General features: G+C 40.6%; 2 protein-coding genes and 1 pseudogene across 2 annotated transcripts; 2 read left to right on the forward strand and 1 right to left on the reverse strand.

The window, feature by feature from the left end:
- The first annotated feature begins 271 nt into the window (after positions 1–271).
- Positions 272–3,562, forward strand: LOC135620348 (subtilisin-like protease SBT3.13; annotated as a pseudogene).
- Positions 3,563–12,554: 8,992 nt separating this feature from the next.
- On the forward strand, positions 12,555–15,769 carry LOC135620353 (subtilisin-like protease SBT3.5). The gene is made up of 9 exons (XM_065123277.1): positions 12,555–12,780; positions 12,847–12,944; positions 13,195–13,356; positions 13,437–14,044; positions 14,139–14,200; positions 14,275–14,514; positions 14,587–14,704; positions 14,806–14,977; positions 15,056–15,769. The coding sequence occupies exons 1-9, from the start codon at positions 12,581–12,583 to the stop codon at positions 15,634–15,636; spliced, it is 2,241 nt and encodes a 746-aa protein (XP_064979349.1). The 5' UTR covers positions 12,555–12,580; the 3' UTR covers positions 15,637–15,769.
- Positions 15,770–17,974: 2,205 nt separating this feature from the next.
- Positions 17,975–21,761, reverse strand: LOC135620356 (transketolase, chloroplastic-like). The gene is made up of 7 exons (XM_065123288.1): positions 21,154–21,761; positions 20,438–20,528; positions 20,199–20,304; positions 19,825–20,107; positions 19,575–19,723; positions 19,332–19,485; positions 17,975–19,214 (listed from the first exon to the last, which is right to left on the reverse strand). The coding sequence occupies exons 1-7, from the start codon at positions 21,667–21,669 to the stop codon at positions 18,258–18,260; spliced, it is 2,256 nt and encodes a 751-aa protein (XP_064979360.1). The 5' UTR covers positions 21,670–21,761; the 3' UTR covers positions 17,975–18,257.
- Positions 21,762–21,859: the final 98 nt, after the last annotated feature.

The raw sequence follows: 21,859 nt of genomic DNA on the forward strand, positions 1-21,859 counted from the left end.
ATGGATGAGTGAAGGATCGACGCAAGAAAATTGGATGTTTACATGGATGAATATATCATGTTAACAAAGATATATTTTCCCTGAAATACCAAAAAAAGATATATTTTCCTTATTATATAATAAAACAATATCCTTTTATTTTCATTAGTCTTTCATGTCAACAAAGTTATCCTTGGCTTAATTCACCACGAACAAGCTATCATTGACCATCACCGCCATCGGTCATGTGGCTTCATAGGCTTATAAGTAGCGCCATTGGAGCAACGCTGCTCCTCCACGGCCACATGCAAGATGGGTTCCCAGCATCTTCTATCCTCTATGCTTCTACTTCTCTTCCTTTCAAGCTTCATCCAAATGGCAGCACTTGGACGTACACCATCATCGACCAAGGTCCATGAGCGTCTCTCTTCCATCTTAACAATTGATGTCCACGGACTAACATCTCAATGGTCTCTTCTGTGTAGCTGCTGTACATAGTGTACATGGGAGGGAGGCAACACGAAGATCCAGACCTTGTGACTGCGTCGCACCATGATACGATGTCTTCCGTACTGGGGAGGTATGCATTTTTGCACCATATATAGTTTGTGTTCCTTTCATCTTTCTGTCATATATGCTCGATTACAGGTTATTCTAATTGGTGATTCAGCAAGGAGGAAGCTGTGAGTTCAATTGTCTACAGCTATAAGCATGGCTTCTCGGGTTTTGCAGCCATGCTTACAGAATCTCAAGCAGATCAAATTGCAGGTTCTTCCTTCCTTCTTCAAGTTCTAATATGATTAACCGCACAACTGATGAGAACAATCCATCGCTGGTTGGCGTCTTGAGATGAGAAACAGCATGTTTATAGTGAATAAATCATGTCTCCTTTGTTGGTTTAAACATGTAAATGGATCATGAAAAGGAGAATTGATGTTCGTGAAAAGTTATGAGAAAGGAAATCGTATTTATACATATACATAATTCTCAATGAAGATGAGTAAGCGCCTTCATCATATTGACCTTTTTCTTTTATTGGTAGAATTGCCGGAGGTGATCAGCGTCAATCCAAGCCGCAGCGTTCCGCTGCATACTACACGAAGCTGGGACTACCTTGGTCTTGGTTATAAACAACCCCAATCCACAGGACTACTTCGAAGAGGCAACTTCGGCGATGGCATCATCATCGGTGTTGTCGACTCAGGCAAGTGTTATATATTTATTTCGTTACTGGCATCGAGCTTGTTGATTTGACCGTGTCATGTGAACTTTGTTTGTATAGGCATTTGGCCGGAATCGAGAAGCTTCGACGACCATGGTTACGGCCCCGTCCCATCCCGTTGGAAAGGAACGTGTGAAGTAGGTCAAAACTTCACCGTCAACCACTGCAACCGCAAGATCATCGGTGCAAGATGGTACGCCGGAGGCGTCGACGATTCCGACATCAGCGTAGACTACCGTTCTCCCCGAGATTTTCAGGGCCACGGAACCCACACGGCTTCCACCGCGGCTGGTTCATTCGTGGGTAACGCGAGCTTCCATGGCCTCGGTGCCGGCGTAGCAAGAGGAGGCGCTCCTCGTGCCCGGCTCGCAATATACAAGGCGTGCTGGGGAAGCAACGGAAGGTGCCCGGATGCCGCCCTTCTAAAAGCGATAGATGACGCAGTGCATGATGGTGTGGACATCTTATCACTCTCACTTGGGGGCTTACTTCACCCATACTTTGCTTCCATACATGCGGTAGCAAAGGGAATAACTGTGATCTTCGCTGGAGGCAACGATGGTCCCGTTCCCCAGACCATTTCTAATGACCTGCCGTGGGTGATCACGGTGGCAGCCAGCACCATGGATCGATCGTTTCCTACCATCCTAACCCTCGGAGACAACCGAACCGTGGTGGTGCGAACGTGTAGTTTTCACAGACGCTAATACATTTGAAAGTTTGCATCTACTTATATCGAATTAATTGTTCATGGTTGCTGCGGCAGGGACAATCCATCCTCTATGAATCCACCGATGGAGAATTCAAAGAGCTAGCAGATGGTGGGAGGTAACTATAATTCGATTAAATGTTCTTAAAGAAAAGAGTACCTAGTAATGTGCATTTGATCTATTGTTGCAGTTGCTCGCGGGACGATCTGAATTCGAGTGATGTAGTCGGAAAGATTGTGCTCTGTTACGAGCTTGCCAGCGCCTCAAGCACACCACCCAAGCGATACTTTCCACTGGCTGCCATTAATGTTCAGGAAGCAGGAGGGAAGGGCATTATCTTTGCACAGTACTCCGCCAGTATCCTCCACTACATCGACGAAATTTGCAACGGCACCGTTTGCGTCTTTGTAGATTACGAGATCGGAAAACAAATAGAAGATTATGTAACGAATACAAGGTCTGCTCAACTCGAGTTCCGTTTTCCTAAACAGATAAGAATTTTCTTTTCGGGAATAATAACCACGGAAGGAAATTGGCAGATCTCCGCTGGTGAAGGTGAGCCTAACGCAGGATATGGTCGGGAGTGGAGTTATGTCGCCCAGGGTCACAGCTTTCTCGTCGAGAGGGCCGAGTATATTGTTCCCAGATCTAGTCAAGGTCGGTGCAATTTCTATTATCTACTAGAAGCTCACATGTTTGGTTCTTTTCGATGAACTGGTGTGCTCACCATCACTGCCTTTGGACAGCCCGATATCACAGCTCCCGGATTCCTTATCCTGGCCGCAGTGAAAGATTCCTATAAGTTTGAGTCTGGAACATCGATGTCTTGTCCCCATGTCTCTGGCGTAGCAGCTCTTCTTAAAGCAGCACATCCCCAGTGGTCTCCTGCTGCCATCAAATCAGCACTCGTCACAACTGGTGAGTAGATTGACCATCCTGCTTCTGCATCGTTCCGGAGTTCTTCTCTGTCTGCTTTCCCGATGTTAAAGTACATTACAACCTCTGTTTTAAGCTCATACGGCCAATGCATACGGCTTCCCCATAGAAGCAGAGGGAGTTCCTCGAAAGCTCGCCGATCCTTTCGACTTTGGCGGCGGTCACATCGATCCTAACAAAGCCGCTGATCCCGGGCTTATTTATGACGTCGAACCGAAGACTACTTCAAGTTCTTCAACTGCACTTACGGTCCGTCGACCACTTGTGACTTGGTGGACAGTCGGCTGTATCGCCTGAATCTGCCCTCCATCTCCATTCCCGACTTGAAGAAGACAACACTGACGGTGTGGAGAACCGTAACCAATGTGGGGGACACGGATTCCATTTACAGGGCAATGGTGGAGTCTCCTCCGGGTGTCAACATGGTGGTCGAGCCTTCTCTTCTCCAGTTCAATGCTTCCACGACGACGCACACCTTCGCGGTGACGTTCACGCCGCTTCAGATGGTGCAAGGGGACTTCAACTTCGGAAGCTTGACATGGTTTGATGATGGGAAGCACGCAGTAAGAATTCCTATCGCAGTTCGAGTGATCATTCATGATTCCTTCTCTGATACTTCCTAAGGCATCTGCTCTATGTTGACTACTATGGCAATAAGTTACATGTGGAAGTTGTATGGGGAATAAAAACTAAGGTGTGTAAAATGCTACCCAAATATTGATGTCGGCTTTTGGTTTAGTCAATTTGTTCTTTTATAGGCTTGAGTGAGCTACTAATTTACTTTTGTCCATAGAAGATGTAGGTCACGACCGAACGACTATAAAATTGGCGTGTTCTTCTCTGATTTGTATTTCTATATTTGATCAATTTATTTTACTGCAAACTTCTTAATTTGTTTTACATCTACTATGCATCTTTTGTACGCTTTCAACCAATTCAACATCAAAATTATATAATTTTCAAAATTACTAAAAGCGAAGTAAGAGGAATTAGTGCAGCGGATAAACACATCATCATGTCGTCAAAAACGTTTTGTTTCGATAAAACTGGTTTCGTAAAGATGTTAACTTGAAATTATACGGAAACATAGTGAAAGAGAAATTCAATTTGCAATAAGGTAAATAGCAAAAAGTAAATGCAAACTAGATTTTAGAGTGATTCGGTCGTCGTGACCTACATTCACTTCGCCGATTCCTCTTCCGTTAAGGCCATCGACATCCACTATTGATCTTCCTTTAATAGGCAAAGATCAACCTCCTTACACCCTCTTCTCCTTTTACCGGGTTTAGAAGACAACCCTTGCAAGCACTCATTCCTCCTAAATAGAATTCTAAACTTAGACTTAGAGGAGGGGATTTCTTAAGTGATTACAACAGCGTTTCTTCACCTTTAAACTCTTTGTGCTTGTATGTTTTAACTAGGGATGAGAAAGGTATTTATAGGCTTCAAGTTGATTCAAACTTAGAGCCTAAAAACATCTCATCCCGGGTTTCCCGAGCACAGGTGGTACCATTGCTAGTGTTAGTCTGACACTGACACTGCACTGGGCGGTACCACCGCCCAGTCTGGCAATACCACTGCTTAACACTGGGCGATACCACCACCTACAGCCTCTCGAAGGTTGTGTTTGGGTGGTACCACTGCCTAGACCGACGATACCACGGCCCAAATCGGCGGTACCACCACTTAACACAATCTCGAAGACTGTGCCATGACGGTGTCACCTCTTGGGGCACTGTTTGGGCCTCTCATTGGGCCCAACACAGTCCTTATATGGGCCCAACTAGCCCCTAATTGGGTTGGCCCAAATTAAAACCCAATTACGTGCTAACTACGATTTCTAAGACATATTCTAAGCTAAACAAGTCCGTAAGTCTAGTTTCTTCCGGCGATCTTCCGACAATTTGTCGACAATGTTCCGGCGGACTCTCGGCAAGCTTCTAACTTCACGATGATCTTCTTGGTGAGTTATGACGAGCTTCTTTGGCAAGCTCCTGAACTTCTCGGTAGAACTTCCGACGAACGTTTGGACTTTCGACGAACTCTCGAACTCCCAATAAAATCGCGTCCTTGACTCCGGGACTTCATTTTGCTTCATGCCTTGCTATCGTAGTTAATCCAGCATATGTAAAAATACACTTCGATCTAAACAATTAATACTAAGCATTAATCATATTGTCCGGCATGTCTTTGGTCCCTCGACGCTTCGTCCGATTCTTTTGCGCATCGTCTTCTCTTGCGGCCTATTGCCCAATCGACCAATTGACTCCGCAACTCCGATATCCTTGGCGCAATATCCGCTCTTCTTAACCCGATGCCAGAATCCATAGCCCGAAGCCTTCTGTCGATTCATCGACCGATCCACCAGCTCGACGTTCAATCTTCTGATATGTTTTCCTTTGGCCTAATATGATTTTTCCTGCTTTAATTGTCTCATCCTGATCGAAGCATCCTGCGTCACTCAAAATACAGATTAAAACATAAACACTTATCAATTGGTTTCATTATCAAAATCTGAGATTCAATAATCTCTCCTATTTTGATGATGACAACCAATTGATGACGAAGTTAACCTTAACTCCTAAAATTTAAACAAACTCCCCCTATCAATATGTCATATTGATAGAACCTTGAATTCAAGCAAAATTTAAGTCATTATAAATTTCATCTTGAATATTTGTAATACGTCATCATGCATAACATGATCATACTTGGTGAAGACCAACTATCCTTTTAATTTTTTTTTGAACATTTTCATTAAACATATAATTTTCAAGAAAAAATTATATATAATTTTATGGATTGGTATGTTTTTATCCATTGCACTAATTCACCTCCCCCTCTTAGTGCTGACCTCTTTCCTAACAATTGGTATCGGAGCCTTGTTTTCTTATTTGGTTTAACACCCAAAAAGAAATGACTCTTTTTGACTTTCAAGATGGTCACTTTCTCATTCGTCCTCCCTTTTTCAATGGGACGGACTACACTTATTGGAAAACTTTAATGAAAGTTATCTTGCTTTCACTGAATCTCGATTTATGGCACATAGTCAAATTTGGTTTTCAAATGTCTTCTCTTCTAATAAATCATTGGAATGATTTGGAGAAGAAGAATTTTTCTCTAAATGCAAAGGCTATGAATGTCTTATTTTGCACCTTGGACAAAAACGAGTTTAATCGAATTTCTATATGTGAAATAGCTTTCGAAATTTGGCATACTTTCGAAATCACACATGAAGGTACTAACAAAGTTAAAGATTCGAAAATCAACTTTTTGATGCATAATTTTAAACTATTTCAAATGAAACCAAGCGATACTATTGGAGATATGTACACCCGTTTTATGGATGTCATCAATAGTTTAAAAGGTTTTGGTAAAACTTTTTCGAATTTTAAACTTGTTAGTAAAGTTTTACGATCACTTTCTAAAAATTAGAATTTTAAAGTAACAGCTATTCAAGAATTAAAAAATTTGAATACTTTTTTTATCGAAGAACTTATCGAGTCTCTAATGACCTATGAAATGACGTACAATGAATTTAAAGAACTTGAGAGCCACCTTCTAAAGAACAGGAAGGATTTGGCACATCGAACAAAAGAAGACCACTCGAGCATAAGCTCAAGTGATGGTGAACTTGAACTCCTTACTAATAAATTTTAAAAGTTTATGAAATAAAAATTAAAGAACAAAAAAAACTTAACTACTTGCTTTGAACACAAGAAGAAGAACACAAAATAGGATGAATCGAGCTCCTCTAAAGACGATGAGAAAATCAACAAATGCGAGGTGGCAAACTACACCTTAACGGCTTTCGACAATGAGGTAATCAAAATACCTTTAATTTAATTTGAAATTACATAATACTTTTCATGAAGTTATTTTTTTATTTAGAAAATTATATATAATTTTTTTCTTGAAAATTGTATGTTTAATGAAAATGTTAAAAAAATTAAAAGCGTTTAAGGATCACGCTTATCTTTCTAGTAATTTTGAAAATGATAATAAAAATTATATGTTTATGATAAACAAAATGATTTTGATTAAAAATACTTTATGAAATCATGTTTCATGATATCATGCTTAATAAATTTATTTTTTGAAATTATGCATGATGATTTGACATAATGACGAGTTTTAGGTAATTTATGGTTTATTGATCTTAATGATTTCCATGAGGATATTTGCTCTTTTGATTTTAAACTATGATATATGGTTTTAATACTAAAATAAACTTGAGCATGCTTATATGAAATCAATCACTTAAAATGTAACACATAAAAAGAAAAATATATTATTGGATTTAAAATCATGAATCTATTTATGTTATAAATTTTGTAAATCATGAAATTGATTTTGATGGTTTGAATTTAATAGGTTTTATCGAAATCATGATCTTGATTTCTCGAGATTTATTACATAAAAATCCTTCGTAAATCAAGATTTCTTACTCTTTATTCTCTTGCATTTTGAGAAAATTTTCAATATGAATCATAAGAGTGCTTATGCATCACTTGAAATCTTTTTCTCCTATGTTTCCTTTTACGATTTACTAAAGAGAATATCTTTTTCGAAATTCATGATTTAAATTTTTTTTTGAATATCTTTCATTATTTGATCTCTTAAGATATTCTTTTGATTATTTATGAGGAGGTTTTTCAAAAGAAATCATGCCTTTTGGTATTCACATGATCTTGTCTTTCATAATATGATTTTTATGCAATTCCTTGTATTCATGAAATGTTTATCTCATCACCCAATTAATTTTTCTTGATATTCTTCATGTGATGATATGAATTTATGCATAAGATACTCATGATATTATTTTGATGCTATGAAATGATATAAAATTTGTAAGCTTATGAGTATCATATATGCTATGATGGTTGATTTTTAGTATCATGGATAGAGTAAGGATGATATGTAAAGTTTTAAAATTATGCATGTTTTAATTTGAAAACATAATGATGCATAAATAAGATTGATACTTTACCTTTGTCATGCTTTGAAAATTATTATAAAGGAAAAAAAAGATACAAAATTATATTCTTCCCTTCTTTTTGACAATAACAAAGGGGGAGATAGCTAACTTGCACAAGTCAAGAAAATACAAAAATTTGCAACTTGTACAATTGCTAAAGGAAGCAAGAATCGCTAGCTTGAACACTTAAACAAGAAAGCTATCTTGTATTTACTTTCGAAATATTGCTAGCTTATATTTTTTAAAATGATATAAGAATTTGCTAGCTTGCATGATATAAAACTTGCTATCTTAAATATTACCTAGACTTGCTAGCTTTCAATCTCAAGAGAAGCAACATTGCTATCTTGAACTTGCTAATTTACACATTTTGCTTATCTTAAGAAGCAAAATATGCAAACTTACACATCTCTAATTACTGCTAGCATGCATGATGTAGAACTTGCTATCTTGAACAACACCAAGACTTACTAGCTTGCATAATGATAAAACTGAAAATTATATTTATTATGTAACGATTTAAACTTGAATTTCTAAACGCATGAGAATTGAACTTCTCATTTTTGTTGATGACAAAGGGGGAGAAGTATGATCATGTTATGCATAATAATGTGTTGCAAATATTCATGATGAATATTTGTAATAACTTGAATTCGGTTTGAATTCAAGGTTCTATCAATATGACATATTGATAGGGGGAGTTTGTTTAAACTCCGGGAGTTAAGGTTAACTCCGTCATCAATTGATTATCATCATCAAAAAGAGGGAGATTGTTGAATCTCATATTTTGATGATGAAACAAATTAATAAGTGTTTATGATTTGATCTGTGTTTTTAGTGATGCAGGATGCTTCGATCAAGATGAGACAATTAAAGCGGGAAAAATCATGTTGGGCCGGAGGAAAACATGTCAGAAGATTGTACGTCGAGCCGGTGGATCGGTCGATGTATCGACAGAAGGCTTCGGGTATCGGGTCAAGAAGAGCGAATATTGCACCAAGGATATCAGAGTTGTGGAGTCAAATGGCTGATTGGGCAATAGGTCACAAGAGAGGACGATGCACTGAAGAATCGGATGAAGCGTCGAGGGACCAATGACATGCCGGACAACATAATTAATGCTTAGTATTGTCTAGATCGAAGTGTGTTTTATATGTGCAGGATCAACTACGATAGCAAGGCATGAAATAAAATGAAGTCCCAGAGTTAAGGACGTGATTTTGTTGAGAGTTCGAGAATTCATCGGAAGTTCTATAGGAACCAACCCAGAAGTCTCAAAGCTTCCCAGAGAAGCTCATCGGAACTCGCCAAGAAGATCATCGTGAAGTCCAGGAGCTTACCAGGAGTTCGCTGGAACATTGCCGAGAGATCATCGGAAGTTCGCCGGAAGAAACCAAGACATAGGGACTTGTTTAGCTTAGTAAATGTCTTAGATTTTGTAGTTAGCATGTAATTAGACTTGGATTTGGGCCAACCCAATTAGGGGCCAGTTGGGCCCATGTAAGAACTGTGTTGGGCCCAATAAAAAAGCTCAAATAGTGCCCCAAGAGGTAACACCGTCGTGGCACAATCTCCGAGATTGTGTTAGGCGATGGTATCGTCGGTTTGGGCGGTGGTACCGTCTAAACACAGCCTCCGAGAGGCCGTAGGCGGTGGTACTGTCAGTCTGGGCGGTGGTACCGCCCAGTGCAATGTCAGTGTCAGACTGACATTGGCGGTGGTACCGCCTAGCGCAGGCGGTGGTATTGCCCATGCCTAGGAAACCCGGGATGAGATATTTTTAGGCTTCAAGTTTGAATCAACTTGAAGCCTATAAATACCCTTCTCATCCCTAGTTAAAAAACACAAGCATAAAGAATTTAAAAAGGGAAAAATACTGTAAAAATCTCTTATGAGAATCCTCCTCTAGTATAAGTGTTAGAATAGTTTGAGAGAGGAGTGAGTGCTTGTAAGGGTTGTCTCCTAAACCGGGTAAAAGAAGAAGAGGGGTGTAAGAAGGAGGTTGATCTTTGCCTATTAAAGGAAGATCGATAGTGGATGCCGGTGGTCTTGACGAAAGAGGAATCAGCAGAGTGGATGTAGGTCATAACGACCGAACCACTATAAAATTGGCGTGTTCTCTGGTTTGCATTTACTTCCTGCAATTTACATTAACTGCAAACTGCCTTCAATACGCTCTTACTTCGCTTTCAAAGTTAAGCATTTTTGAGTTTGGTTTTATCGTAAGAAAGGATTTTCTAAAATCGATGTTTTTATCCGCTGTACTAAACCCGATAAAAGAAGAAAAGGGGTGTAAGAAAGAGGTTAATCTTTGCCTATTAAAGGAAGATCGATAGTGGATGTTGGTGGCCTTGATGAAAGAGGAATCAATAGAGTGGATGTAGGTCACGACGACCGAACCACTATAAAATTGGCGTGTTCTCTGATTTGCATTTACTTCCTTCAATTTACATTAACTGCAAACTGTCTTGCTCTTACTTCGCTTTCAAAGTTAAGCATTTTCGAGTTCGGTTTTATCGTAAAAAAAAAAAAATTTAAACTGATATTTTTATCTGCTGTACTAATTCATCCTCCCCTTAGTGCCGACCTCTTTCCTAACAAAGACAACATAAGGTTTAATATAATATGATAATATTTTCACTAAATTAATTTTTTAGAAAAGTAATATGTAAAGTTAAGAAACTTATCACCGTCTCTATCCGTCTTGTTATGATATGTGAAAATATTTATTTTGTATGTTATTTACATTTGTCAAATTTCAAGTGGGTTAAAATAATTTTATTTATCTCCATAGAAAATTATCTTTACGAGGAGGAGTTCGTGATTGGAAGCCGTTGCATTTGTCAAAAGGATTGAAATAATAAAGAGAGAGAGACAGAGGAAATCCTACGTAAAATGGAGAGGACACTTCAAATTACACGTATGATTTTACCCTTATAATATTTAAATAATTTTACCTATAGCCTCAGCCCTAGTAACGCCTCTATCCATGCTTAGCCGATCAATCTGTTGATTTTCACTATAGTCATTCGTGACCCTAGGTAGGAGGGAATACAAGGGTTATGACCACCTTCGCGAACCTTACTGACCTTCTCCCTTCTTATGGATCTACCCATCGCCTTCTCCCTCTTCGAACTCATCTTCCTCCTCGTTTGTCAATGATTGTAAACACAACAGCTATGCAAGGGTCAGTAAGCAACCCTTCATTCATCGTATAAGAGCCATAGTCTATCCATGACAAGAGCCAATGAGCAGGATGCCTAGGCATAAGGTGGAGGGGGATAGCCGGTGGGGTGGGGTGCAGGTAAAGGAATGACGAAGGATAATGATCGATAAAAATAAAATAATTATTTATTAAAAAAGATATTCTATGAATTTTTTTTTTAATTTGGGGTGTCCAAACCCAAAGTTATGGGTTTTTTTTCAAAAAATATCCAAAAAATTATATATTTTCATATGCTTTATTTGTTTGAGAATTTAGAATTTTTTGCCATCCATTTTGGATCGTTAGGTCAAATGGACCCCTCCCTCAATTACAACTACGTGATTGACTTGATAAACATGGCACAACAATAAACGCTTTATTATGATTTCCATCATTGAAGTGGAACACATCAGATACAGAAAAGGGAACAACTTCCCTTTCAGATTTGTTGAAAGTTCAATTAAATCTTATATTCCGGACAATTTGATTTAGAGAGTCTTATTATAATTAAAAGTTTTATTAAGTTAAATTAGGACATGTTCTCAATATAAGCTTTACAGGTGCTGCTGGAGAATATTTATATCGATGATGAATATAAATGGATTGGAGATTAATCCGATATTACAAAACCATCAAAAGAGACGGATGATGAATTGGGTCTACAGTTTTGATGAGTCATCCCCTCACAACCTCGCGACTGCCATTATTGAAAAGAATGTGTGAATTGATAAGACCACATTATTATTGACTCTAGAGATATAACAATAGAAAGACTAAGCATTTAAGCAATCGGAAACCCTCTTTAAAAAGACCATATATTATTATTGACTCTAGAAATATAATATAAAAAGACTAAGCACTTAAAGAATTGAAAAATGCCCTTTAGAAATAATTATAATTTTTTTATTTTAAACTATTAAGTATCGAACAAAAAATTCACTAACATCATCAAAAGGAGAAGACTACGTCAATAAGAAATATTATTTTCATTTGAACCGGTCATCGTGCCCATATGTATAGTTGTATGTTTGATTCAACCTAATGTGAAACATTGTTTTATGTGTTCCATCTCGTGTTTTTCTTTTAATTGAAAGATATTATGCTCACATATGAACCTCAATTTGACATCTATTACAACACTAACCAATCTTAATATATTATAATAAATGAACTTATAAAGTGTGTGTCATTGATAAATGTTTTTTATTATTTATTTCTTTAAAATCTTAATCAATTTCAATATATATTCAAGCCATTCAATAATAGTATAAACGACTTTTATTATTTGAGTCATCAAGTTCCAAATCTACAAGTAAAACAAATTATAATCATGCCTAAATGTGTATGTCACGGGTAATCAACGTAGCTCCAAAGGAACCTTACAACTATGCCCACAATCTTATTATTCTAGTTTGACTATGAGCTGTGGGTTCCTTTCACGTAGTCGACCATCACCTTCGTCTTTATCTTGGTAGCTTATAAATAGCGCCCACTGTCCGAACGCTACCACTCCATAGCCGAAGATGGGCTCGCTTCTTATTCTATCCTCCATGTCCCTGGTAATCTTGCTTCTCATTTGGAGCTACTTCCAAAGGGTCCCGCTTGGAGATAACCCATCAACCAAGGCGAGTGTCTCTCTGCCCTCTTCTACTGCGAAGCTGTACATTGTGGATCTTGGAGAAAGACGATACGAAGATCCACAGCTTGTGATTGCCTCCCACCATGATATGTTGTCTGCCGTGCTGGGAAGGTATACATTCTCCGTCACAATTCGCCGCCCCTGCTATTCTCTAAGCTTTCCTTTGTGTTGTTTCAGCAAGGAAAAGGCTCGCGATTCGATTGTTTACAGCTACAAACATTGTTTCTCGGGCTTTGCGGCCACGCTCACGCCATCTCAAGCACACCAAATTGCAGGTCCTTAGAATGCATTATCGTACCGAAAACAGGAAAAAACATGAATGAATCATAAGAGCTAGATAATAACTTTTAGTATTATGGGTAACCTTGAAATCGAGATCATGAAGGATCGATATCAAGCTTTCAAAAGCTTCTCTTATTGGCCATTGATATATGATCTATCGGTAGAGAAAAAAGGAAAGCACTAATCTGTATGATATGCATAGTTACAGTAATAATTCCATTTGTACTGTCGTTTTGGTGTTAGAATTGGCGGAGGTGATCAGTGTCAGTCCAAGCCGCACTTTTCCTCTCCGTACCACGCGAAGCTGGGACTACCTCGGCCTACGGTATAGCCATCAGCAACCCACAGGACTACTTGAGAAGGGCAAGGAAGGCGATGGGATCATCATCGGAGTTGTCGACACAGGCAATTAAGCCGCATCTGTTCACCACTGATCGCCTAATTATATGTCACTGAGCATGTCAATGGGAGTTTTTCTTACATAGGCATCTGGCCGGAATCGAGAAGCTTCAACGACGATGGTTATGGCCCCGTCCCATCCCGTTGGAAAGGAACGTGTGAAATAGGCGTAGAACACCCCATCAGATGCAACCGCAAGATCATCGGTGCAAGATACTACAGTAAAGACGCCGACCCGTCTGAGGTCGCGCGAGACTACGACTCCCCCCGTGACGCCAATGGCCATGGAACACACACCTCTTCCACCGCAGCAGGTTCTCTGGTAAGCGATGCAAGCTTCCACGGTCTCGGTGCCGGTACAGCAAGAGGAGGCGCTCCTCGTGCGCGGCTAGCGATCTACAAGGTGTGCTGGGGATCAGGAAGATGCGGGGAAGCCGACGTACTACAAGCCATAGATGACGCGGTGGATGATGGAGTGGACATCTTGTCACTGTCAATCGGTGGGAATGGCTACATTCCGGCTTCACTAGGCGCGGTAAGAAGTGGCATGACGGTGATCTTCTCCGGCGGCAATGACGGTCCCGTCACTCAAACATTAAATAACGACGTTCCATGGGTCATCACCGTGGCTGCCAGCACCATCGATCGCTCTTTTCCGACCGTCATAACCCTCGGAGACAAACAAACTGTGGTGGTATGCTGCGCAGATGTGTTGCATGCTCAAATAAAGGCTTGGCAACTTGGTCAAGTCATTGTTAATTGGTTTGCTGACGAAAAGCCTGCTGCAGGGACAATCGCTGTTCTATGACTCGGCGGATGTAGGATTCAAAGGCCTAGTAGTGCCTGCAAGGTAGATACTGTCAATCACAACTCTGTTTCTCCCCTTTATTTATGTTCAGATGTTAATTCCGTCGTCCATTGTAGTTGCTCTGCAGAGGACATACATTCCAGATATGTAGTAGGCAAGATTGTGCTGTGCGCTGACAGTGGGCCTGCTGGGAACTTCGACGACGTTTTAGGAATCCTGCAGGGAGCCAAAGCCGCCGGTGTGATCTTTGGACGATTCCCACGCAGCAACCTCCTACCTTGCGAACGCTTCATATGTGTCCTGGTAGACAAAGATGTACACGAGCAAATATGGATATATGGTGAAAAGACGACAAGGTTTGCTTCCTAGATTTCTATTCCCGTTAACGCGTTGCAGCTAATTAACCACGGGTGGGTTACCACTGGCAGTTCTCCGGTGGTGAAGGTGAGCCCAGCCTTAACCTCGGCCGGGATTCCAATCACGTCGCCCAGGGTGGCAGCTTTCTCCTCCAGGGGGCCGAGTATATCTTATCCAGACCTGGTCAAGGTACGCCCACCCCGCATCCATGATCTCATTCTTGCATATATCTTCATCTGGGACCAACAAAGAAACGTGCTAGCTTATTGTTGTTTACGTCCTTCGGTCAGCCCGATATCACAGCTCCGGGAGTCAGTATCTTGGCCGCAGTGGAAGATTCTTATGAATTCATGTCCGGGACTTCAATGGCCTGTCCTCATGTATCTGGAGTTGCAGCTCTTCTCAAAGTAGTGCATCCGGAATGGTCTCCAGCTGCCATCAAATCAGCACTTGTCACCACAGGTGAGTAAATATCATCATGTTACTACTTCTACTCCATCCTTTAGTTGTATGCTCATGTCCGATTGCCTCTGTTTGAAGCATACACGACCGATGCGTACGACTTCCCAGTAGAGGCAGAGGCGATTCCTCGGAAGCTGGCCGATGCTTTCGACTATGGCGGAGGTCACATCGATCCTAATAAAGCCGCAGATCCTGGACTTGTTTATGATATCCATCCGGATGATTACTGCAACTACTTCCCGTGCACAAACCGTGCCTTGAGTCTGCCCTCGGACGACGTTCCCGGCCTCGGGACATCCGGAGTGGATAACAAACGTATGTATGACCTGAACCTGCCCTCCATCTCCATTCCCGACCTGAAGGAGACACCTGTGACGGTCGGGAGGACCGTTACTAATGTGGGCGACAAGAAATCCAAGTACAAGGCAGTAGTGCGTTCTCCACCAGGTGTTAAGATGGTTGTGGAGCCGTCCGTTCTGGAGTTCAAGGCTTCGAAGCAGAAGCTTCCCTTTAAGGTGACCTTCACGTCGCTTCACAAGGTGCAAGGAGGCTTCACTTTCGGAAGCTTGACTTGGGTGGATGATGGTGGGAACCATACCGTCGGGATTCCGATCGCGGTTCGGGTGATCATCGTAGATTCCTTTTCTGACACCTCCTAGAGTCCAAGCTATAAGCTCTGGCCTGAGCATTCGAGACATGAAGTAATAATGGAGCCGAGTTTATATATATGTTGCTGTAGCAGTAAGTTCAATGTTAAGATGTCTCGAGGAATAAAAGGATATCTGTTACGTTGCTTGTGCGTTTGATGATGGTGTGTAAAAGTAATTCTATAGATTTTTATGTAAGAAGACGAAATCAGATCCAATCCTATAGATTTTTCTATAACAATAATTTTCAGAAAATATTTATCTTATCATTCAATCAATAATCAATTCACCCATGTGATATTTAATACATTTAATAACTCTTTAAAGATTCATAAGTGTGTGTGTGTGTGTGTGTATCAATAGATTAATTATATAATTCAATTAGTAATCGTGACTCTGAAAATTTTAAAAATAATCAAATAAGCAAACCATAGATCAGTAAACACTTTGACTCGTATGTTAATCAAAATTTATCATAAATAAATATTTTATTAAAATAAATAATATTTTATTCATTTAATATATACTTTTGATGTATATCAATTCATAACGTAGCTAACAATATTTTTAAAATATAAAATATAATTAAATGTATTTCATAATAAAAATATAAATATAGCTAATGATCGTAAGCCATTGTAGTACTATCATTAACTTTTCATAAATGAGCATAAATATAACTAAGGGTTTGTAAATATAAATAATTGTATACGTTTGAACATAATTCGTAGTAGTATCGATAACAACTGTCACATTATACCCTGGTTTAGAATCATATTTAACATTGAATAAATAACATATATCTTCTTGTATCAAAACTAAAAAAAACTAATTTTTAACAAATATCAATATATAATCCCCATTTGTAGAGTCCAATCATATATACGTATCAGACAACTATTATTATAGTAAAAATAATATATCAATAATTTTTTAAAAAAATATTTTAATATTTTTTGTATATTATTTAATTATCTAAAAACATCATGATTCACCCATCTATAATTCAGAACACAAATCTAATTAATGAGATTACAAGAGAATTTAATAATATAGTTTTGTTAGACTTATCGAATCCATTTGGTATCAAAACAGAACCTCCAAAATTTCTCTTATTTTTCTTCTTTTTCGTTTTCTCTTTTCTTTCTTTTCTCTCACTGTTCTTTCTTTTTTTTATTTCCCTTCTCTTCTACTCCTCTGTTTCTTCTCTCTCACACCCCATCCTCGATTGCTTTTTTTCTCTCTCATCTTTCTTCCCTTCTATTCTTCTTCTTCTTCCCTTCTTATCTATTTCTTCACCCTTTTTTTTTCCCTTCTTCTTTCTTCCCCTACTCTGTTCTCACCGATGCCTCCCTGTCTTCTCTCTTTCTCTTCCTCTTCTCTCTCTCCTTTCTCCCTTTTTTCTCCCTCTCTTTCTCTTCCTCCCCTTCTCCCTTTTTTCTCCCTCTCTTTCTCTTCCTCCCCTCCTCCCTTTCACTCTTCTTTTCTTTCTTTGTTTTTTTTTCCTTCTCTTTACTTCTTCTCCGATCCCCTCTCTGTTTCTTTCTCTCCCACACGCTCCCATACCACCGCAGCCTCTGTTTTACCCGAGAGAGAGAGAGAGAGAGAGAGAGTGCGAGAGGCGGTGGGAAGCTATGGGGTGTTAAACCAACTAACCAACCAACGCCGCCGCTGCCGTGTTTTGCAATTTAAGGTCCTCAGAAAAAATTAGGGATTTAGAAAAAGACTATCCAAGGAGGTGCTTATGCCGACATGATTGTGCACGCTTGGAATAGCACTTCCATAAAATGCTTTATGGAGGATTCAGACAAATGTTTTAATGCAGCAGAGCAAATCTCCAACTAGATGTGTTCTATTATATCATGACAAAGGACCTTACGGGTCTGGCTGGAAACTTAGCATAGCAAAATCCCAGACTAGACATTCTATTATATTAACTAAACTTCAACTCAAAATGATATATGCAATTTTTTAGATTTTAAATAATAATATATATGCTAAACTTAAATTTAAAGAGAGAAATATAAATGAAGCTCGTCGATACACAAGATCACCTCCACCATTAACTTCTATTTCCTTGAGAACTATGTTAACTTATCAACGATATCACTTAGGTTTGACAACTTGATCCACAAGCAAGAATCCTCAACCGTTTAACATCATGTCCTCAGTCTACAGAAATTGTTTAGCAGATATATCTTGCATGCAACAACATATAACAGATCAACCAAGGAATCTCTAAACAAAGGATGCAATTTCAACCCTGCACTGGAGGTTTTCCTTTGAACAAAAAGATGCCTCATGAATGTTATGGGAACCCGACAGCATGACCTCAAAAGAATCCGGAAGATGAGAGTAAAACGGACTAGTTAATCCAAACAAATTCCCGAAACAGTATTCGACATTCAAATAATTAATACATATTACGGTTTGTTGCACAACTAAATGCAGTCATTCATTAAAGTAGAAAACTCCATCAATTATGAGAAAGGAAAAGCTCAAGGACATTTGAAAATTTTATTGCAGGTTAAAGGCAAGGTTTCAATCTACTAAGCAAGGTTCCTTTGCCCTAGAGAATCCTCAAACTGACACTGAAATCTAAATTCTCCTTGTGATCACTGACAGAGCTTACCTCACAGAGATTTGGCTGCCGCAATAATACTCTCTGCTGTTATGCCAAACTCCTTGTATATTCTCCCAGCAGGAGCACTTGCTCCAAACCGGTCAATCCCGATCGCCTTGCCTTTGCTTCCGACATACTTCTCCCATCCAAGCGTGACCCCTGCTTCGATACTAATCCTTGCAGTGACAGCAGCGGGGAAGACACTCTCCTTGTATTCATCTGGTTGCTCATCAAACAACTCCCAGCAAACAAGAGATACCACACGTACTGTTTTCCCCTCCTTCCTTAGCTCATCTGCGGCCTTCGCTGCAATCTCCAATTCTGAACCAGTGCCGATCAAAATCAGATCTGGTTTGTTACCAGTAGAATTATCAGAAATGGTATATCCTCCCTTCTCAACATCTTCAATTGATGTTCCTGGAAGTTGAGGAAGCTTCTGTCGTGAGAGAGCAAGGACTGACGGTCTCTTCCTGTTGAGCACCGCAACCTTGTAGGCCCCAGCAGTCTCGTTCCCATCAGCAGGCCTAAGCATCAGAATGTTGGGCATTGCTCGGAAGCTTATCAAATGCTCAATTGGCTGATGGGTAGGGCCATCTTCCCCAAGACCAATTGAATCATGTGTCATCACATAGATGACTCCTGCCTCAGACAAGGCCGAAATCCTCATGGCAGCTCTCATGTAGTCGGTGAAAACAAAGAAAGTAGCACAGTAAGGGAGAAGACCAGGGCTGTGAAGGGCAATGCCGTTGCAGATGGCACCCATCCCATGTTCCCTAACCCCGAAACGAACATTCCGCTCCTCAGGTGTGCCCTTTTGGAAGTTACCAAACATCTTCAACAATGTCATGTTGGAGGATGCGAGGTCCGCACTACCACCAAGAAGCCCAGGTAGTACTTTTGCAAGTGCATTTAGGTTCTGCTGCGATAAATTTCTAGTTGCATCTGCAGGACTTTCAGGAGTATATCTCTGGAAAAGAAGCAAAGAAGTTAATTTCTAGTATAATCCATCTCACAACGTAAATGTAACTATAATAACAGATATTGCAAGAAGAACGGAAGGTGAAGGGTCAATAGAGGTGATCACCGGAAGGGCTTTCTCCCATCCAGCAGGCAATTCTCCTGATATGATAGCTTTCAGCTCTGCAGCATCCTCCTTGTACTTCTCTTCATACTCCGCAAATCTGGCATTCCACTCAGCTTCAAGAGCAGCACCTTCAGGGGCATGGCGGCTCCAGTGACTGAAGCATAAAACCAGTGCATATATTCACATAACAGAAAAATATTATTTTTATTCGACAATTATAGTAGGAATTACATAGTTTCTGACCTCTTCACATCCTCAGGCACATAGAAAGGTTCATATGGCCATTCGAGACTTTGCCTAGTTGCATCAACTTCCTTGGCACCCAATGCACTTCCATGTACGCTGTATGTGTTTGCCTTGTTTGGTGATCCATATCCAATGGTCGTAGTGACCTGCAAGAATTCAATATTTCGTCAAAGCTCTAACACTCCCAAAGCAAATGCAACCAGTTGACCATGTCCTTGGTGCCCAAAAAGCAATTCTAGAAACAAACCTTGATAAGAGTCGGTTTGTCTTTCACTGCCTTTGCTTCCTTAATGGCAGCACGAATATCATCATACCCGGTGTTTCCATTCTTCACCCAGATGGTATGCCATCCGAGAGCCTCAAAACGATCAATAACATCTTCTGTAAATGCAATCTCTGTGTCACCATCAATGGAGATGTGGTTGTCATCGTAAAAAGCGATAAGTTTCCCTAGACCCCAGTGCCCAGCAAGAGAACATGCTTCGTTTGCGATGCCCTCCATTTGGCAACCATCCCCAAGCATCACATATCTACACCATCAAAATCAAGCTAGTCTTATGCACAAAATGCAGCACACAAATATAAGTAAGATAGAATTGGGTAATCGTGAAGAGAACTTACGTGTAATGGTCAATAATCTCATTGTCAGGCTTATTGAAACGGGCAGCTAGGTGTCGCTCAGCAAGAGCCAAACCAACAGCATTAGCAACACCTTGACCGAGCGGACCTGCAACATTTTGTGACAATTAATTGATATCTCAAACTCCCTAACAACCAACCATCAATAGAAAGCAAGAACAGGACATCTGGACAGAGCAAGCAATCAAATACGTGAATCATAAAATGATATAGAAACGTACCAGTAGTGACTTCAATTCCTGGTGTCTCGAAGTTCTCAGGATGACCAGGAGTTTTGCTTCCCCATTGACGGAATTGCTTCAAGTCTTCCATCTAAAATCAGATTACAATCATCGAAACTACTTCAGTCTGATACAAATCAAAGCATGACCACTGAAACCACTGAACACTGAGCTCTCATTCACATAATCAAGGTGATGAAATGCAAGATTTCAATTATATCTAGGAAGCTGCATCCCATGAAGTGGAGTGCACTAATATCAGCTTTTCACGACAGGCCATTGCTAAATAGATTGGTTAACATAGAGATGCCTGAATGAACCGTTCGAACGAGAAGTTCTCCCACTTTAGAAACTCTATAATTCCAACAAAATAAACATAGATATCCCCACGATTAAGAACAAAGAAAAAGTTAAGAGGACTAGCATATCTATCAAATTCTCTTCTTGTTAGGCTGAGAAATATGTCAAGAAGCAGAAGACTTCGCGATAGAATCGATCAAGAAATCTAAGATTTAGCCAAGCAAAAGCGGCCAAATAGAACTTCTCATAAACCACAGATAAGATCAAAGTGTACGGGTAAAAGAAGAAGAAGAAGAACGATCCAAATCTCTGAAGATAAAGATGGCAAAAGTAAGATCACCATCAAGTTCCCAATATCCTTGGTAATATCATCGTCGAATCTGGAAATAACTCTCGGGACAGATCGGAGGCCGTACCTTGACGCTATCGTAGCCAGCAAGATGGAGCAGGGCGTAATGGAGCATGCATCCATGGCCGGCGGAGAGCACAAACCGGTCGCGGTTGAACCAGTAGGGGTTCTTGGGGTTGTAATTCATGACCTCGTCGTACAAGATGTGGCCCATGGGCGCGCACCCCATGGGGAGGCCCGGGTGGCCTGAGTTGGCCTTCTCGACGGCGTCGATGGCGAGAAACCGGATGGTGTTGACGGACTTCTCCACGAGGGCATCCGTGGCGGCGGCCTCGAGGGTCTCCACCGCAGCGGCCCTGGCGGGCGCAGCGCGGCGAGAGGAGCAGGGCTTGGGACGTCGGCGAGAGGCGCACTGCTGGAAGCGGGGAGAGGACGTGAGTGACCAGGCGGCGTGGGATCTGAGGGCGGATCCGCCGGCCGGGAGGGCGACGCGGTCGGGGCGGGCGTTGGAAGATGAGCCATGGTCGTAGACGGCGAGGCCCACGAGGGCTCGGGCGGCGTTCACGGAGGAGGAAGCGGCCATGGGCTCTCAGTCTACTGCTACGTTTGATCCGCCTCTCTTCCCTCTCCCCCTGAGATTTGGTTCGGGTTAAGAAAGTCGTGAGTTGAAGAGCACAAAAGGGAAAAAGGCGAGGCTCGATCATATAGCTGGCTGTGGGCCCATCTTGTCTCATTGACCAAAATTTCCTCTGTTTTATTTCTTTTAATTTATA

This window comes from Musa acuminata, chromosome BXJ1-3, assembly GCF_036884655.1.
Source record: "Musa acuminata AAA Group cultivar baxijiao chromosome BXJ1-3, Cavendish_Baxijiao_AAA, whole genome shotgun sequence".
NCBI classification, from domain to species: Eukaryota; Viridiplantae; Streptophyta; class Magnoliopsida; order Zingiberales; family Musaceae; genus Musa; species Musa acuminata.

What these genes read in the sequence shown, in the direction of transcription:
- LOC135620356 (XM_065123288.1), bottom strand. Translation starts at nt 21,669, where the DNA reads ATGGCCGCTTCCTCCTCCGTGAACGCCGCCCGAGCCCTCGTGGGCCTC. An exon ending in AGGAATTGAAGTCACTACTG is followed by an intron (nt 20,305 to 20,437) that starts GTACGTTTCTAT and finishes AAAATGTTGCAG; the next exon opens with GTCCGCTCGGTCAAGGTGTT. An exon ending in ACAAACCGACTCTTATCAAG is followed by an intron (nt 19,724 to 19,824) that starts GTTTGTTTCTAG and finishes GAATTCTTGCAG; the next exon opens with GTCACTACGACCATTGGATA.
- LOC135620353 (XM_065123277.1), top strand. Translation starts at nt 12,581, where the DNA reads ATGTCCCTGGTAATCTTGCTTCTCATTTGGAGCTACTTCCAAAGGGTC. An exon ending in CATCGGAGTTGTCGACACAG is followed by an intron (nt 13,357 to 13,436) that starts GCAATTAAGCCG and finishes TTTCTTACATAG; the next exon opens with GCATCTGGCCGGAATCGAGA. An exon ending in TATGGTGAAAAGACGACAAG is followed by an intron (nt 14,515 to 14,586) that starts GTTTGCTTCCTA and finishes TACCACTGGCAG; the next exon opens with TTCTCCGGTGGTGAAGGTGA.